General features: G+C 38.9%; 1 protein-coding gene across 2 annotated transcripts in view; it reads right to left on the reverse strand.

The window, feature by feature from the left end:
- Nucleotides 1–9,031: 9,031 nt before the first annotated feature.
- Nucleotides 9,032–17,945, reverse strand: part of LOC124281654 (probable serine carboxypeptidase CPVL) — a 35,959-nt gene continuing 27,045 nt past the window's right edge. For both annotated transcript variants that reach the window (XM_046717590.1, XM_046717591.1), the window contains exons 8-14: nucleotides 17,421–17,487; nucleotides 16,603–16,725; nucleotides 14,164–14,295; nucleotides 13,714–13,797; nucleotides 11,086–11,268; nucleotides 10,377–10,562; nucleotides 9,032–9,311 (exon numbers count right to left, since the gene is read on the reverse strand). In XM_046717590.1, coding sequence (XP_046573546.1) covers nucleotides 9,213–9,311; nucleotides 10,377–10,562; nucleotides 11,086–11,268; nucleotides 13,714–13,797; nucleotides 14,164–14,295; nucleotides 16,603–16,725; nucleotides 17,421–17,487 — 874 coding nt within the window. In that variant the 3' untranslated portion in view covers nucleotides 9,032–9,212. The remainder of the gene's footprint in view (nucleotides 9,312–10,376; nucleotides 10,563–11,085; nucleotides 11,269–13,713; nucleotides 13,798–14,163; nucleotides 14,296–16,602; nucleotides 16,726–17,420; nucleotides 17,488–17,945) is intronic.

Raw genomic sequence — 17,945 nt, forward strand, 5'->3', positions numbered from 1 at the left:
ATGCGGTCAAATGCTTTCTCGTTGTCGAGAAGTGCAGTGTATACATTTGATCCTCTTTGTGTAAGCTGGGAGATTATTTCTCTCACGACGTAGGTTGACACTGCATCACCGTATCCTTTTCGAAAACCGCATTGAAGTCTATGTGGAAAATCTATATGGACACTTCAGATAATTTTCAATACGATTCAAAAGTACCTTCTCGAATTTTACTATTTTTGATAATGCTGATGTCAAAGTTATTCCTCTGTAATTCGAGGGGTCGGACTTCACTTTATTGTTGCCTTTATGAAGAAGGATGATTGTACCAGTCCTGAAGCAGTTTGGAGTTCGTGAGTTGTTTGAGGAAAAGCATCCCTCCATTTGTAATGTGTTCATTTGTTATGCAGTCTGGCCCTGGAATGAATGAATGAATGAATGTCTTTATTTCCGCCAGAGTTGAATCCGAAGATCGTACAAAGGCAAATACATTATTTACAAGACAACACATACATTAAACAAAATGGAACAACATTTGTCACAAAATGGAAGCATATGTTAGACTTCTCATTAATAGATAATTTACAATGCACACTTTGTGAGCAGTAGGGCTGTGTTTAATAGATGTACACCAGATGTTTCTTTAGATTCCATACGAAGTGAGAAAAAGAAAGTATTAATTATTCCCATGTATCATAGTCAATTATTTCAGTTAAGTCATGCATATAGGCGCCGAGAAACAGTGCCAGCATATCACCGTCGTTGAGCATATCTACTTTCACATATATATCTACATCAAGTTTATCAATCAGGCAGGAGAAGAAATTATTTCTGTCGGACATAAAAAATAGACAGTGTAGGATGATATGGCAGTCATAGTCATAGCAATGTCCATTACAGTGGTTACATTCTTTTGATACTTTTGCTCTTGATCCGATTTTGACACAGAGTTGCAGGGGTTGTCTTAAATGTGGATAGAGATGGATCAGAAAATAAAGGACGTGCATTTGTAAACGTGTGTGGATGTTACAGTATCGTGAGAGATCCGGTCTCTGTGCTAGTCTCTCCCTCCAGATGTTTTGTTCATACTCCGAGAGAGGTCTCATTATAATAGATCGCCAAGCTGACTTACTTGGGAATGAACCGCTGCAAATAAATTCTTAGCTTCTTAGCATAGGCTACTATAGCATCCTGAACAATTTCAAATGGTTTGTCTGCACTTACACGTGATAGAACATACCTCTTGCGTCTAATATTGGGGGATGTTCCCTGGGAAGGCCCTTTCTACTTCCTTATCAAATCCTACATGTCTAGATTCCTGAACTTTCTCAGTATGTATCTTGTGTTGTCCGCTATTACGTGACTGTTTGACAGGATCTTTCTTCACAGGTGTAGAGTCTTCTTCAGGGGTGTTTGAATCTGTCAGGATGGTGATTTCAGGTGATACATAAGTGTTGTCCGTAGGTTTTGGAGACTTAACTGGCCTTTTCAGAACATCAGCAAATGTTATCTCAGTATTTTTACCTTCTTTACTGTGTAGAAGTTGTGTGTCTGATTTTGTCATTGAGTTCATGTCTCTAAATTGAAAGTTGATGTTGTCTACTTTCTATACTGCCTGTTTTATGCGATACTTCTTCTATGTATGATTTCATGTCATCCCTCAGAAGTGCAATTTGTTTGTCCTTTTCTCTTAACTGTGCTACTAGTATTTGTATATCACCTCTTAGTTTCATTTCCACAATATGTGTTCTCTCTATTTCCCTTTCACCCTTTACCAAGTCTTTGGTTCTTTCTCCTACGACACAATTTACTCTCCTCATATCATCGTCAAACTTCTTATGTAAACTATCAATCTTCATGTCAATATCGGTAGAGTTCTGTTTTCATTCTATTGTTTAGTTCCATTACCTTTGACACTATGAACCCGATGGCATCTGTCATTTTGAGCGACTTCATGATATCCTCTCCATCCTCTTCTCTGTGTTGATTTTCTTCTGTGTTCCTATTCATTTGCTTGCTTAGAACTTCCTTCTGTAGCACCTCGGCGGAGACTGCACCGTTGATGAAGCTATACAGTATGTATACATCTGACACATGCTTTTCGATGATAGTCTTCTTGGAATGGCCTCTTTGAACACGTTTTGAAATGTACCCATGAGGTACATTTTCGCATCTGTCTTTTTGCAGTTTCATCTAAACTAAATCAGATTATATTCAATATATCTTCTTCATTTTTATACAACTGTACTAATTCTTCTTCAAATGATACTCGATCAAGTTGGCCTAGTTTATCATCAAGTTCATTGTATATGCTTGTGTCAGTCTCACACACACACCTTGTGTCACACCTTGTTTATAGGGGTCATTCTCACTTACCCAGCACCTTTTGTTTTGGGGTCCCAGTTCACTGGAGCGAGATAATCCCCTACAACAAAAGGTGCGCGTTATATTTTGTTCCCTGTGCTATTTGGTCACCTGTGACCTAATTCTCTGATAGAGTAGTATTAAGCTTGGATTCCAATTTATGTTGAAGACTACCTAATGATATTCCATGATTGTCACACAGCTGTGAGTAAACAAATTTACAATCAGCCGAGTTATATATGTGTTTAATAATAGTACAGTTTCTTGTAACTAATTCATCAACAATAGGTGTAGCCTTAAGAAGATTAAGGCATCGTTTAGGTACGTATTTCAAAAATCTAAAGTAGAGAAGGTATGTTTCATGGAGATTAAAATCTTCTTTTAGTAATTCAAAAGGTTTAAAATCACCTGTTATTGATATGATGTCCCGCATATTTTTCATTCCTTTTCTATACCATGAGACAAACAAGCCTATGTCACCAAATGGTACAAAGTTCAAAATTGGTAGACAAATAGTCTCCGATGTTTTCAATATGGTTTCTATTATTACAACAGTAACATACTAAGACATCTTGCCAAAAGTTATTTTTAATGTTTTTGGAGTATAATAGTAGTTTTTCTCCTTGACAGTTAAATAGATAAATGTCCCCAAAAGGCGAGAATGATTCAAATGCTTATAGTCTACATTTAAGAGACTTATTGGTCGTCAATTTTTCAGGTAGCGCCTATCACGACACTCTTTGGGTAGACAAGTAATTAAACCTTGTCTTTGAAAATCTGACAGCATCCCCATTTCGTACGAGTACACAATAGATCGCCAGAGAATTACACCAATATCTTTCAATTTAATTTTTTTTTTAAAATTCTGCACTAAACCCGCCTGAGCCAGGACTTTATTTGTTCTTCATATTCTTTAATGCTCGCGCACATTCATCAAGTGTAAGCTCAGTTTCACAGAATTCACGTTTATCATTTGAAAGTTTGACGTCAATATTAGTGAAAAAGTCTATGTTCTTTTGCCAGCCACTTTACTACTGTTCAGATTGTTATAAAAGTTTGATGATTCTTTTAATATGTCTTCCTTCTTTGTCAAAACTGCGGTGGGTGTTATTAGTTCACCCATATTTTCAATCACATAGTTTGTTTTATCTTAAATTCATAAAATATTCCGTATTTTTTTTTTCTCCCTCTTCGTACCATTTAGCCTTACTCCGAAATATGATTCCTTTTACTTTAGCAATTCTAATAATTTCAAGTTTTTCCTTTTTCGAGCATAAGTCCTTGTTTTCCTCACTACTTAATGTTGAATATCTGGCTTCCATTTCATATATTGCACATTCTAGGTTTTTTTCTCTTTTCATTTTGTTTTTTTTCGCCGATTTCAAAACCCTATTGTTTTGGTTCTTATATTATATTCATTTTAAGTGTCTCGAAAAATAATTGATCATTCACTGATAATTTGATAGTTTCGACAGAATATTGATCGAACACGTTTAGTTTTACATGACACATGTTAATAATTTCCATTGCCTTATATTCATATTATATAAATCGGTATAAGTGCATGTCTGATGCTCTTAAAGGTTGGGATGGTGAAAAATGGCCTCGGCTGTTGACGGACCATGTCCTTCAAACTGATGACAAACTTGTCGATGGCAATCTGTCCGTTGTCTACAATATGGTTGTGTTCGCCTCTGTTAGATGTCAGTAGGCCATCTTGGTGTTGATGGTGGCTCGGCAATCTTTCTGTCAACACTTCCAGTGGATAGAAGTTGCTCTCCTTGTCTTGATGCTAAATCTTCTGCACCTAAATATCAAGTACTGACCTCCTGTACCATTTGGAATGAAATGTAAGTCAAGCTGAACGTTTGCCATGGTGAATAAATGCACTAGACCACAGTGCAACATTATATACTTGTATTCAGAGAACATATTTCACTTAGAGTGATGTTACAACAAATAAAATTTAATGTCCATCGGTGTCATGGTGAACTGCACTCAGCAAGCTAATTAGGTTACCCTGTCGGACCATATCACACAGTGATGAACAGTATTGCACAATCAATAAAGCATAACCTTAATCCCCCTAAGCTGTTGGGTGAACGAGAAGATCCATTCTCACTCATTGTTGTGTCAATCAGAACCCAAGCGCTTGGAACAATGAGCGATGTAAACACTTTTAATGTTTATCTTCAATGAGATACATATTTCCAAATTATTTCAAGAAAATTCAGTTCTACAACACAAGATTCATACAGATACGTATGCAGCATAATTTCATGAATGCATACACACCAATTTTATCCTACGACTCTTGTTTGTGTTCTTATTTCGTATTTTGTGGAGAGCAGAATTTCATGACCTTACATTTTTGACGCATGCGCACAAGTGAAACACACTGAAACATCTCTTATCGGATTGATGCTCATGCTCGAAATTCTATCATTCATCTGAAAACGTTGATGTTGGACATACATGTAACTCATGTCTAATAGGAAAACGGACACATTATGAAATATTAATAACTGGTTTTAGTGTAAACGCCTTTAAGAAACTTAAGCCCCACTCGGGGGAGAGAGAGAGAGAGAGAGAGAGAGAGAGAGAGAGAGAGAGAGAGAGAGAGAGAGAGAGAGAGAGAGAGAGAGAGAGAGAGAGAGAGAGAGAGAGAGAGAGAGAGAGAGAGAGAGAGAGAGAGAGAGAGAGAGAGAGAGAGTTTCAAAATGCACACTTTCTTTCTTATTAATGGGCTCTTTCAGAACAAGCTGATACACACACACAGTTATTGATATTTCATGTGTCCGTTTTCCTATTACATAAAAAAGTGTTGCTATATCAGGGGTTGAAGTGGGGTGGGGAATGGGGTACATTCAGTTTTATATATCATAGTCATGTGATTTTTCATATCCAGTAGATAACACGCCATTGATTTAAACAGTATTTTATTTCCATTAATGTTTACATTTTTCATAATACACGACATAACAAAATGGAAATAGGATTAGCAAACAGGCCATATGGCCTATGTCAATGCTTCTCCGCATATAATTCGTTATTATCTTGACTTATTTCTATGGAGCAGACATTAGGACATTAATGAATGAATCAAAACAAAATAAAAATAAAGAAAAGAACAAGATACCAAGTGCATTTTATGTTTATAGGTTGTTACTTGAATTCCGTAAAGCGGTTAGTTTCAGTTATATAATTCTGAACGGATTTTATAAGGTTTTCATAACACCATAACACGCCATTGATCCGATGTGTAATTAACCTCTTGTTAGCATCACGCAGATGTTGCCATACCATGACTATTATTAAACGTTTTAAGATCAATGCCTATATCAGTACCATGATCAACCCCATGCAAAATAGAAGAATAGGTATGGATGTTATATTGAAATGATATATGCCCCCAATAAATAAAGTATATTCTCTGTTATTAATATTCCATTTTTGAAAGTACATACATTGTTAAAAATACATGGTTGAATTAATTATGTATTTGAAATTATTAGATCTATATATTATTAATTATATGATGTGGCAACACCCATTTTCTAGTTCATTTTAGTGGGCATTCAGTTTATTTCCGACATACAGCTGGAGAATGATCACTTTTGTTTAGTGTGTCCATTTTATAATGGTCTCAGACGCTCTATCATTCCTGCATTTTCCTTCACAAATAAAATTTAAACAATTGATTGCATCTAAAAATACCTATGTATTATCACTGCTTGCAAAGTATCTACTCTAGGGTTTAGATTACGATCACGTCTTCAACAGTCACATGTATATGGTCTCAGACGTACGGAAGCGCTGAAGGGACATGAGTAGGAGAATGCACATTTTACATTGTTTTAGCATCTGTGCGCATTACATATCGCTTTACGGCAGAATGTACCAGCCAAACCTATATGTGCCCGTGTCTGTGTCTGTGTGTCCGTCTCTCTCTCTAAATTAACACAGACACTAGCGTGTCAAACTTTTAAGTATATTCCAGTTCAACTGACAGGACATGAACTTGTTCCATGTGTTCCAGGAGATGTACATGATGGGTTCAGCTTCTAGTAGAATGGCTTGTCCTCTATGTATCGCTGTAACACGTCCTATGATCTGTTCCATGTGTGCCAGGAGACGTACATGATGTATGTTTTATCTTCTAGTAGAATGGCCTGTCCTCTATGTATCGCTGTAACACGTCCTATGATCTGTTCCATGTGTGCCAGGAGACTTACTAATGGGAGCATCTAGTGGACTGGCCTGTCCTCTATGTATCGCTGTAACACGTCCTAACATCTGTTCCAGTTGTACATGATGAATGTTTTATCTGGACTGGCCTGTCCTCTATGTATCGTTGTAGCATCTCCTATGATCTGTTCCATGTGTGCCAGGAGATGTACATGATGAATGATGTCAGCTTCTATGTACACGTCCTATGATCTGTTCCATGTGTGCCAGGAGATGTACATGATGAATGTTTTTTAGCTTCTAGTGGAATGGCCTGTCCTCTATGTATCGCTGTAACACACGTCCTATGATCTGTTCCATGTGTGCCAGGAGATGTACATGATGAATGTTTTAGCTTCTAGTAGAATGGTCTGTCCTCTATGTATCGCTGTAACACGTCCTATGAATGTTTGTTTTATAGTTCTTCCAGGAGATGTACATGATGAATGTTTTGAAGCTTCTAGTGGACTGGCCTGTCCTCTATGTATCGCTGTAACACGTCCTATGATCTGTTCCATGTGTGCCAGGAGATGTACATGATGAATGTTTTAGCTTCTAGTAGAATGGTCTGTCCTCTATGTATCGCTGTAACACGTCCTATGATCTGTTCCATGTGTGCCAGGAGATGTACATGATGAATGTTTTAGCTTCTAGTGGACTGGCCTGTCCTCTATGTATCGCTGTAACACGTCCTATGATCTGTTCCATGTGTGCCAGGAGATGTACATGATGAATGTTTTAGCTTCTAGTAGAATGGTCTGTCCTCTATGTATCGCTGTAACACGTCCTATGATCTGTTCCATGTGTGCCAGGAGATGTACATGATGAATGTTTTATCTTCTAGTGGACTGGCCTGTCCTCTATGTATCGTTGTAACACGTCCTATGATCTGTTCCATGTGTGCCAGGAGATGTACATGATGAATGTTTTATCTTCTAGTAGAATGGCCTGTCCTCTATGTATCGCTGTAACATGTCCTATCATCTGTCCCATGTGTGCCAGGAGATGTACATGATGAATGTTTTATCTTCTAGTGGACTGGCCTGTCCTCTATGTATCGTTGTAACACGTCCTCTATCATCTGTTCCATGTGTGCCAGGAGATGTACATGATGAATGTATTATCTTCTAGTGGACTGGCCTGTCCTCTATGTATCGCTGTATCACGTTCTATAATCTGTTCCATGTATGCCAGGAGATGTACATGATGAATGTTTTATCTTCTAGTGGACTGGCCTGTCCTCTATGTATCGCTGTAACACGTCCTATGATCTGTTCCATGTGTGCCAGGAGATGTACATGATGAATGTTTTATCTTCTAGTAGAATGGCCTGTCCTCTATGTATCGCTGTAACACGTCCTATCATCTGTTCCATGTGTGCCAGGAGATGTACATGATGAATGTTTTATCTTCTAGTGGACTGGCCTGTCCTCTATGTATCGCTGTAACACGTCCTATCATCTGTTCCATGTGTGGAGATGTACATGATGAGTTTTAGCTTCTAGTAGAATGGCCTGTCCTCTATCATGATGAATGTCCTCTATGTATCGCTGTAACACGTCCTATCATCTGCTTGTGCCAGGAGATACATGATGAATGTTTTATCTTCTAGTGTACTGGCCTGTCCTCTAGTATCGTTGTAACACGTCCTATGATCTGTTCCATGTGTGCCAGGAGATGTACATGATGAATGTTTTAGCTTCTAGTGTGGTCTGTCCTCTATGTATCGCTGTAACACGTCCTATGATCTGTTCCATGTGTGCCAGGAGATGTACATGATGAATGTTTTAGCTTCTAGTGGACTGTGTCCTCTATGTATCCACGTCCTATGATCTGTTCCATGTGTGCCAGGAGATGTACATGATGAATGTTTTAGCTTCTAGTAGATGATGTATCGCTGTAACACGTCCCTATGATTCTAGTGTGCCAGGTGAGATGTACATGATGAATGTTTTATCTTCTAGTGGACTGTCACTCTATGTATCGCTGTAACACGTCCTATGATCTGTTCCATGTGGCCTGTCCTCTATGTATCGCCAGTCCTATGATCTGATGTACATGATGAATGTTTTATCTTCTAGTAGAATGGCCTGTCCTCTATGTAACGCTGTAACACGTCCTATGATCTGTTCCATGTGCCAGGAGATGTACATGATGAATGTTTTAGCTTCTAGTAGAATGGCCTGTCCTCTATGTATCGCTGTAACACGTCCTATCATCTGTTCCATGTGTGCCAGGAGATGTACATGATGAATGTTTTAGCTTCTAGTGGAATGGCCTGTCCTCTATGTATCGCTGTAACACGTCCTATGATCTGTTCCATGTGTGCCAGGAGATGTACATGATGAATGTTTTATCTTCTAGTAGAATGGCCTGTCCTCTATGTATCGCTGTAACACGTCCTATGATCTGTTCCATGTGTTCCAGGAGATGTACATGATGAATGTTTTAGCTTCTAGTGGACTGGCCTGTCCTCTATGTATCGCTGTAACACGTCCTATGATCTGTTCCATGTGTGCCAGGAGATGTACATGATGAATGTTTTAGCTTCTAGTAGAATGGCCTGTCCTCTATGTATCGCTGTAACACGTCCTATCATCTGTTCCATGTGTTCCAGGAGATGTACATGATCTATTTTTTATCTTCTAGTAGAATGGTCTGTCCTCTATGTATCGCTGTAACATGTCATACGTCCAGTCAGGCTGGTCGAAGGTGACGATATGCCCCGCCTCTCGCACAGTCACCTACAACACACAGGACAACTATATCCACCACCTTGCTTACTTCTTCAACACATGGGATCAAAATGTTCTCATTTGCTGGACACCATGTCCATAATATCAAACAAGGGCCATACCTCTGTACATTATTAATTCTTGATGCATTGTTTTGTTTTCCAACAATTGTTTTATCCTTTTTGTCCCCAGCTCCAGAGTTGTATGGAGGACACCAGTTCATGGTGGTTGGATTGTCCACCAAACTCTAGCGATCAAACAACTCTGTAAAATACTAGGCCTCGATGCTGGGTTTTCCTCAGCCACATAAATAATGAATGCAAAATATCATCCTTGCTTCCACAGTGGCCTGTGAGAAACAATATTTACCATTAAACATAAGGCAAGACAATACATCTGTGCACTATTTCATCTCAATGCTGGGTTTCAAACTTGACCTGCAGATATTTCCCTTAAGAACTTATAACAAACATCCTTTTATCTCTAATGTTTCCCCATTTTAGGTCTGATGTACTTGAATCGAAACCTATTCACATAGGGTAACTCTGTAAAATATACAATTGTGAAGAGATGATTTTGAATTCAGTCATCATATTTATCTCTTTAATGATGTTGGCTAAATGCCCTTCTTGTATGGGGCGATGGGATGGCCTAGTGGTTAAAGAGTGCGCTCGTCACGCTGAAAAACCCTGGTTTGATTCCCCACATGGGTATAATGTGTGAAGCCCATTACTGGTGTCCCCCGCCGCGAGATTGAAGGAATATTGCTAAAAGCGGCCTAAACCATACTCACTTACTCATTCCTTGTATCCTAAGAAGTTTCCCCTAAATGTTTTGGATGAAAGGAAGGATGGAAGGATGGAATGACAGAGCCCAAACCAGTATCACCACAACACTTCCTGCTGGGGGGCGTAACTGAATAAAAATACTTTAATCATTAAATTACAGTCAACTCTGTTGATGCCAAATCATTAGTTGGTGATGTCCCCGCTATTAGCCTTATATTTAATGGATCCAAGGTAGTTAGAATACCCTGCATAGTCGAGGATGATACTCAAGCTGCTGATGACGAACCTGAGTGAAGTTGCCAACTGCACGGACATAGCCTGCTACATCTTTGTCTGTCGGGGAGACTCTCCAGATATGTTTGGTGGCCTGTTTGTAGGCTGCCTGATCTTTCCACTCGGTCATACTGTCCAGCATGGCCTCTGTGGCAGGAAGACACACGATGATGTCCAGCTGTCCGTTGAACAGCAGCACCTGATGACAAAACATGTACTGTCACAAGACAATATAGTGGGGCATTCAAATGGGTGTGATATGATTCTTATTCCCAAATGGCCTCTATGGCAGGAAGACACAAGATGATGTCCAGCTGTCCGTTGAACAACAGCACCTGATGACAAAACATGTACTGTCACTAGACAATATAGTGGGGCATTCAAATGGGTGTGATATGATTCTTATTCCCAATTGCGTAGATCGATGCCTATGTTGTTGATCACCGGATTGTCTGATCCAGAATCGATCACTTACAGACTGCCACAATACAAACAAAGAAACAAATCATATCCTCATACAGTATATTCATTTCATAAGTTGATATTCTTTCCTTGGCAGGCGTAGCACAACCCTAGTTATTCGTTAAACTGAAGAGAAAGAAGATGGGACATTGCAGGATACAGTCCAGACTGCATTGTAAATGTTATGGTATTGGTAGCCAAATGTGAAATATTAGAGAATCTGTGTAATTCGGTTGTTTAGCAGATTCTGTTGTACTTGCCTTGTACTTGCCACTGTTGAGCAGAGTGACAAACCACGGCCTCACGCTGTCCAGGATGTCGGTATACAGGAACTCACCTACTTGGATGCTGAAGGCGGTGTAGGACAAATTTCCGACATGGATCGCACGGCGGACTTCAGGGTGATCAACATATGACACAAAGTAGGTCATTTCTGCTGGTTCCTAAAACATCAAAATGACAAACTACAGACTCTTGAAACAGCGAAATGACAACCTGCAGACTCCTGTTTAAACTCCCGAAACAGCGAAGTGACAATCTGCAGACTCCTGAAACAGCGATGTGACAAACTGCAGACTCTTGCAACAACGAAGTGACAATCTGCAGACTCCTGAAACAGCGAAGTGACAACCTGCAGACTCCTGTTTAGACTCCCGAAACAGGGAAGTGACAATCTGCAGACTCTTGCAAACAGCAAAGTGAAAATCTGCACTCCTGAAACAGCGAAGTGACAATCTGCAGACTCCTGAAACAGCGAAGTGACAGTCTGCAGACTACTGAAACAGCAAATAACAAGACGTGATGAAGACATCCTAATGATGATGATGATGATAATCGATCATTGTTTCACAGAATTATCTGACTGGATAACATATTTACACTGTCCTGAGGGAAGAAATTGAAATTGTCTGTTGGAATCATTACAAGTTAACAACATTTTGATTTGTGCATTACATATAACTGACGTCTCAGTAATATCTCGTCTTAAGGCTCACCACTATGCATATATCTGAGGATGTCCTATTACAGACCACATCAGTATGACTTTGAATCAGATCTCTTACAAGATGACAGAAGTGGAAGTCTTAACATGATTTCTAATCACATCGAAAAGGTTAGATAAAGCATTCCGCCTGAATGTTACGGAATGTTCTATTGATTCTGACTATATATCTGTAGCTTCAATATAACATTTGCAACAGAAGACACACGGTAGAACTGCCATACAATCTTGACCATACTCCAGAAGTTTGTTTTGTTCAGTTTCGAAATTTTGAGTTAGTGAGTGAGTTAAAATTTAAAGTCACATCGGCAATATTTCAGCCATACCGTGACTAAAACTAGTTCTAAATTCATAATACATACATATAATATATAAAACCCTGTCAACGAAGGACAGTATAATTACTAGATTATCACAAAATGAGTTAAAACTAGCTAGCATATATCTTTTAAAGTAGAAAACTATTTTTGGACAATACAATGTAACAATGGGCTAGTAATCGCCAACAACTGAAGGTAGATCCCTATACTAGGGACCATGGAGACTTACAGTGCCTTTGCTACCTGCATGGACACCATCCCTTCAGCCATTGGCGTTAATGCTGAGATTTAGCCATACATTAAAATGACAAAAATACTACGATTCAAACCTGTTATACTTAAATTTACTTGAAATGTTTAGGGACGTACGTACCCTCTCAGGAGGACAAATATTTTTACGCTACTTCAACCCCCTTCGAAGGTACAGCCACTCTAAATTCAGTTTCTCATTTAAATCACCAATACTGAAAGTGCATGTGTGTACAAAACATATGAATCAAAATTCATTTATCAGTTCTATTTCTTTTTAAAATCGATAATAAAATGATAATTGACATTATTTAAAAGATCCTTAACAGTTTCGAAATTTTGAAAATGGAACTTTGTAAAAAACATGTTCATGTCTTTGAGTGAGTGAGGGAATTTGGTTTTACGCCGCTTTTAGCAATCACGGCGGGGGACACCAGAAAATGGCTTCACACATTGTACTTATGTGGGGTATCGAACTCGGATCATCGGTGTGACGAGCAAACACTAGGCTACCCCACCGCCCAGTCAGTCTTTGAAGTAACCAATATAGAACTAGTATCGTAAAGATCGAGAAAGCTGCTTATTGATTGACTAATGCTGACTTCCAGTTTGTCACTCTTTGGTCGATCAAAACTTACGTTCTGACCTGATGGGTGGCCACAGACTGGGAATAGTGTGCCCTGTGATCTGATTTCATTGAGATGCTTCAAGTTTAGAAACTCAGTTAAAGACTTTCTCTGTTCAAATATTGATATAATAGGCTACCGACAATCCACACTATGCTACAGGTACCTAGCCTAGAGCCTTGGGACCAAAATATGTTCATGAATGTCCCTTATGCTTGATATCAGATAGGCCCGGATGGGCCTTCTGATATCCCTCATAATAAGGCTATTGTTGATACACACCTACTCACAAACGTCTTGCAGTAATGTTTATTAAATATAGCCAGTGAAAAATATACTTTCAAACAAAAAGACATGACAAGCACACAGAAAATAAACATAAATACGTTAAGCACATAATACTTTACAAGATAAACCTGAGGAGTTATACATTTGTGGTGTCCCCCGCCATGATATTACGAGAATTTTGCTAAAAGCGGCGTAAAAATAAACTCACTCACTCACTCACCACTGATGAGTTATAAAACGAAAAGGGTTTCATCAAAACTTGCCATCATGCTTATTATATTCACCGTATTCAAAGGCGTACGAACAGCATTGTTACTGTTTGCACGCTGGAATTCCAAAGGGTACTCATAACAGTCTACTAAAACTAAATATATTTCCAGCTGTGCACTTTATTAGGCTCACCTGGACTTCCAGAATATTTTCATAATCTATGTATCCAGTGGCATTGTAGAAGAACCCTTTCTCCAACATGGCAGCTGAGAAGATCTGATGACAGAACAAGACAGATTAATGACCATGTTGCAATGTATGGCGAAACGTGAAAATATTCAGGACATACCATCACTGTTAAAAGGTACTAAAGCTTCCTTGGCTATAGTTTCCAGATGCCGAGAATTGTGAAGAGTTGAAACCTCTGGCTAATGCTATAGTTTCCAAATGCCTAGAAATGTGAAGAGTTGAAACCCCTGGCTAATGCTATAGTTTCCTAATGCCGAGAAATGTGAACATTCGAAACCTCTGGCTAACTCTATAGTTTCCAGATGCCGAGAAATGTGAAGAGTTGAAACCTCTGGACTACTAACAGTTGTTCAGGTCCTACAATACATATTTGAATTACGTTCAGTTACTTACATCCATTGCATTCTTGAAATCTTTCGCTTTCACAAGCTCTGTAACCTTTCCAATTAGGCCTTGGAAATACTGTTTCTCATTCTCATCGAACAGGCCAACATTAAACAGGTAGTCAGCATAGGCAGGAATCATCTATAGGACATAACGAAACTGAAAATCAGCTTCAGGGTCGCCTGATTATAAATGACATGAAACAATCATCCCTACCACCTCTACCTGCACGCATGAGGGTAGAGACCACATGGTGTAACAGTTTTATCATTCTTCTAAATATGAATACTCGGCGTCATTAATGAAGGGTCAAGTGATTGATAACACTGTTTCTCAAAAGCTGTAAAATCTGCGTTTTTGTTTGAAATATATACAACTGAATGTTTTACAAACTTTCTTAACAGCATGGGAAAACACATCAGGCTGTTGAAATTTCACTATTACGTTCTTTAACGTCCGACACACTCTGTTACAAATGGCACATTTTTATTCAGATTGTCAATTGGAAGTCCGCCTGCCTCTTAATGTCAGTGATTTGCAAGTGCAAGTTGCTCTATCCATGGAAAGTGGAGGACAATACACATGGATTGAGGCTTTTTCACTGTCGTCCACTTTCAGGTACCTGTTTGAAATCGCAGCTTAAAACGAGACGATTTTTGACACTTGCTGAAAGGGGTCTTTTAGACCTTTTAGAATCTGGCCAAACTCAGCGGCAGATTGCGATTGGTAGACTGTGGCAGTGATTTCAAACCAATGGGTCCGTGGAATATGTACGTCGACCACGTCGCCCCAGAGTCACAACAGTCCGAGATAGGCACATGATTAACACAGATTCCTGAACGCAGCAGGTCTTCAGACAGAACACTTGTTAACAATATAAGGATATCCAGGACCACCGTTCGGCGACGTTTAAGGGCAGCCGGACTGCGCTGTAGGCAACCTGCAGCTCGTCCACGACTAACACCACGTCACAGACAGGCGCGTTTGAGATGGAGTAGACGTCATGGCTGCTGGAATCAGCGTTAATAGTCTCATGTGCTCTTCACAGATTCAATTTGTCCTTCCATGATGGTCGGTAGAGGAATTACCGACGCAATAGAGAGTGGACGTACTCCACTGCACGTGGTCGACGGTAATCTTACCGGACAGCGTTATCGGGACAAGATTCTGGCTTCTATAGCAGTACAATTCCTTCAAGCTATGCATTACCTTTATGGCCGACCCTCTTTACTGAAGACGACATCGCAAGGCCTCATAGGGCCAGGATTGTCAATCAGGCAGCAGGATTGGCAAACACACACGCAAAAACCTTATATTAATGCCTCTCCAGACAATATAACACTTATGCGACTTGCTTTTCATAACATTATTACAAAAGTGCATGATGTCATAAATAACATTAAGCATACAATACACATAAATATAAACATCCATCCAGCAAAACATGTTTTATGTCTGCAAAGGGCCAGATGAAAACTTAAGTTCGATTAAATCTTCTTGAAGTGGTAATAAAGTTATGTACTGATTTGATAATATCATGATTTATAGATCTAGGTAATTCTAAGTTATCATTCAGAGCGCCATGTATGTTATATCCATGCTTGAAATAGAATACATCGTTTCTTATAGCATCATATTTTGGACATACAAAAGATAATGAAGGGTGTCCTGGAAGGCAGCACCACAAGTACATGATGGGTTATCGGATAGAAATCTACTTACTTTATGGGCATTTAAATCGCTGCATTCGTCCCACATGGGTACAACGTGTGAAGCCCATTTCTGGTGTCCCCCGACTTGATATTGCTAGAATGTTGCTAAAAGTGGCGTAAATCTAAACTCGCTCACTCACTTTAATTGGAGTCTGCAGTGGATTTGACTAAACCAGTTTCCAATGTTGATATCAAACCCAAATGAAGTATTTCAATATGATGTATTCTTATTCTTGAATTCGTTTGGTGATTGTATAAGTCTGAGTTCTTCAGGTAAAAAATTCCAAACTTCATTAGTACTTAAGGGATAAAGTTAATTTCTGAATGCACTTTATTTCTACTTGAGGTAAGAGATCAGTTTCTGAATACAATTTATTATAACTTCCTCAAATCCTCAAAAAAATCAATTGATACAATATCAAAGTATCTATAATACCATGTACAATGTAATACCATGTATCTAACTTTAATACAATTTTCACTAATCTCACTATTGAGCATTTTGTTGAAATCAACTATGGCTCATCTAGACTAAGTGTTATCAAAGCACTAACCCCAGTCAGCCATATCCCAGTCTGGCTATGTGAGACACCTGTTTTGATAGAATCTGGATAAGTGAGAGGACACCCTCTGAAACCATTAGTCCAAAACATTCAAACTCTTTTGTACTAATAGTAACTGTTTGGATTAAAGAGTTTGCCCATGCATTTTAATTACTTTTGTTGTCTGAACATACTGATATTGGGTCAATGAAGCCTGCTCCAATGAAAAGTCCCTTCAAGTTGATGTTGATTTTGTCTTTCGGGTTCTCCGTGTGGATCTTATAGCTGATGGCAGAGATGTACTTGCCAGCATAACTCTAGAAACAGACATGAAAAGCAATCATATCAATATAGGCTTATTATGCTCAAGAGATTTTACGTTGATTGTTTGTTGTTTAACGCCACACTCAGCAATATATTCCAGCTATATGACGGCGTCCTGTCAAATAATTCTGTCTGGACCAGAAAATCAAGAGATCAATATCCTGAGTATCGATCTATGCAAAATGGATACGATGACATCTGACTATCAATTCAGCTGGCCAGATTACCTGATCCTGTAAGTCGCCAGTTATGTTAAGCATGAGTTGCTCAAAACCAATTCTGGATCTTCAAAAGTCACAACTGCTGAAGGGATATCTATGTTCTGTGTAACTTTTATTCAGATGACAATTTCCATCCATAAACACATGTGTGTGTGTGTGTGTGTGTGTGTGTGTGTGTGTGTGTGTGTGTGTGTGTGTGTGTGTGTGTGTGTGTGTGTGTGTGTGTGTCGTTGAGCATATTCTTTTCAAATGGGCTTTAAAACAAACTAATGTACTCACTCAAGAGAATATATTCTGAAAAATATTCTGAATAAAATGAAATAAAAAAAGAAATAGAATAATTTTACAAACCTGTACTCATTTTACCCTTCAGGTCACACAATCTGAATGTTCGTTTACCTGACGTTACCTCCTTAATTAATACGAAATTAGATTTGTAAGAAATATGTTGTAGGAGAGAAGTGTACCTCTCCGGTGATGTACAGATCGTTCTTCTGGAATTTAGGGAACATGGTGTAGAACTGCAGGAGGAAACTACAAGAAACAACAGGAATAAGAAAGTGGTGAGAATCGAGCTGGATATGACTAGGAGATAATGAGATGGTGTGTTCGTAGATATGTCTGTACAAGAATTGTACATCCCCCGCCATAACGCGGGTCTTGGGGCCCATGGCACACACACAAACAAAACAAACACACACACACACAACACAACACACACACACACAACTTGGAATAATGGCCAAGTAATATCATATTTTTCTTGTGCATAGTATCACTGCATTTTCTGGTATTGCGTCCGGTTTAAACCATGTCATATTGTCGGACGTGAACAAACTTTATAAATGAAAATAGGAAACTTGCAATAAAAGATCACTCTACATGACAATTCACAGTTTCAGTTGTAGTTCCTGTTAGGCTTGGCATGGTTTTATATGTAGAGATAAAGTTTAACTAAGGGGAAATAACTAGGGCTGCGCAATATAACCGGT

Source organism: Haliotis rubra, unplaced genomic scaffold (assembly GCF_003918875.1).
Source record: "Haliotis rubra isolate DU_JTF1 unplaced genomic scaffold, ASM391887v1 Scf287, whole genome shotgun sequence".
Lineage (NCBI taxonomy): Eukaryota > Metazoa > Mollusca > Gastropoda > Lepetellida > Haliotidae > Haliotis > Haliotis rubra.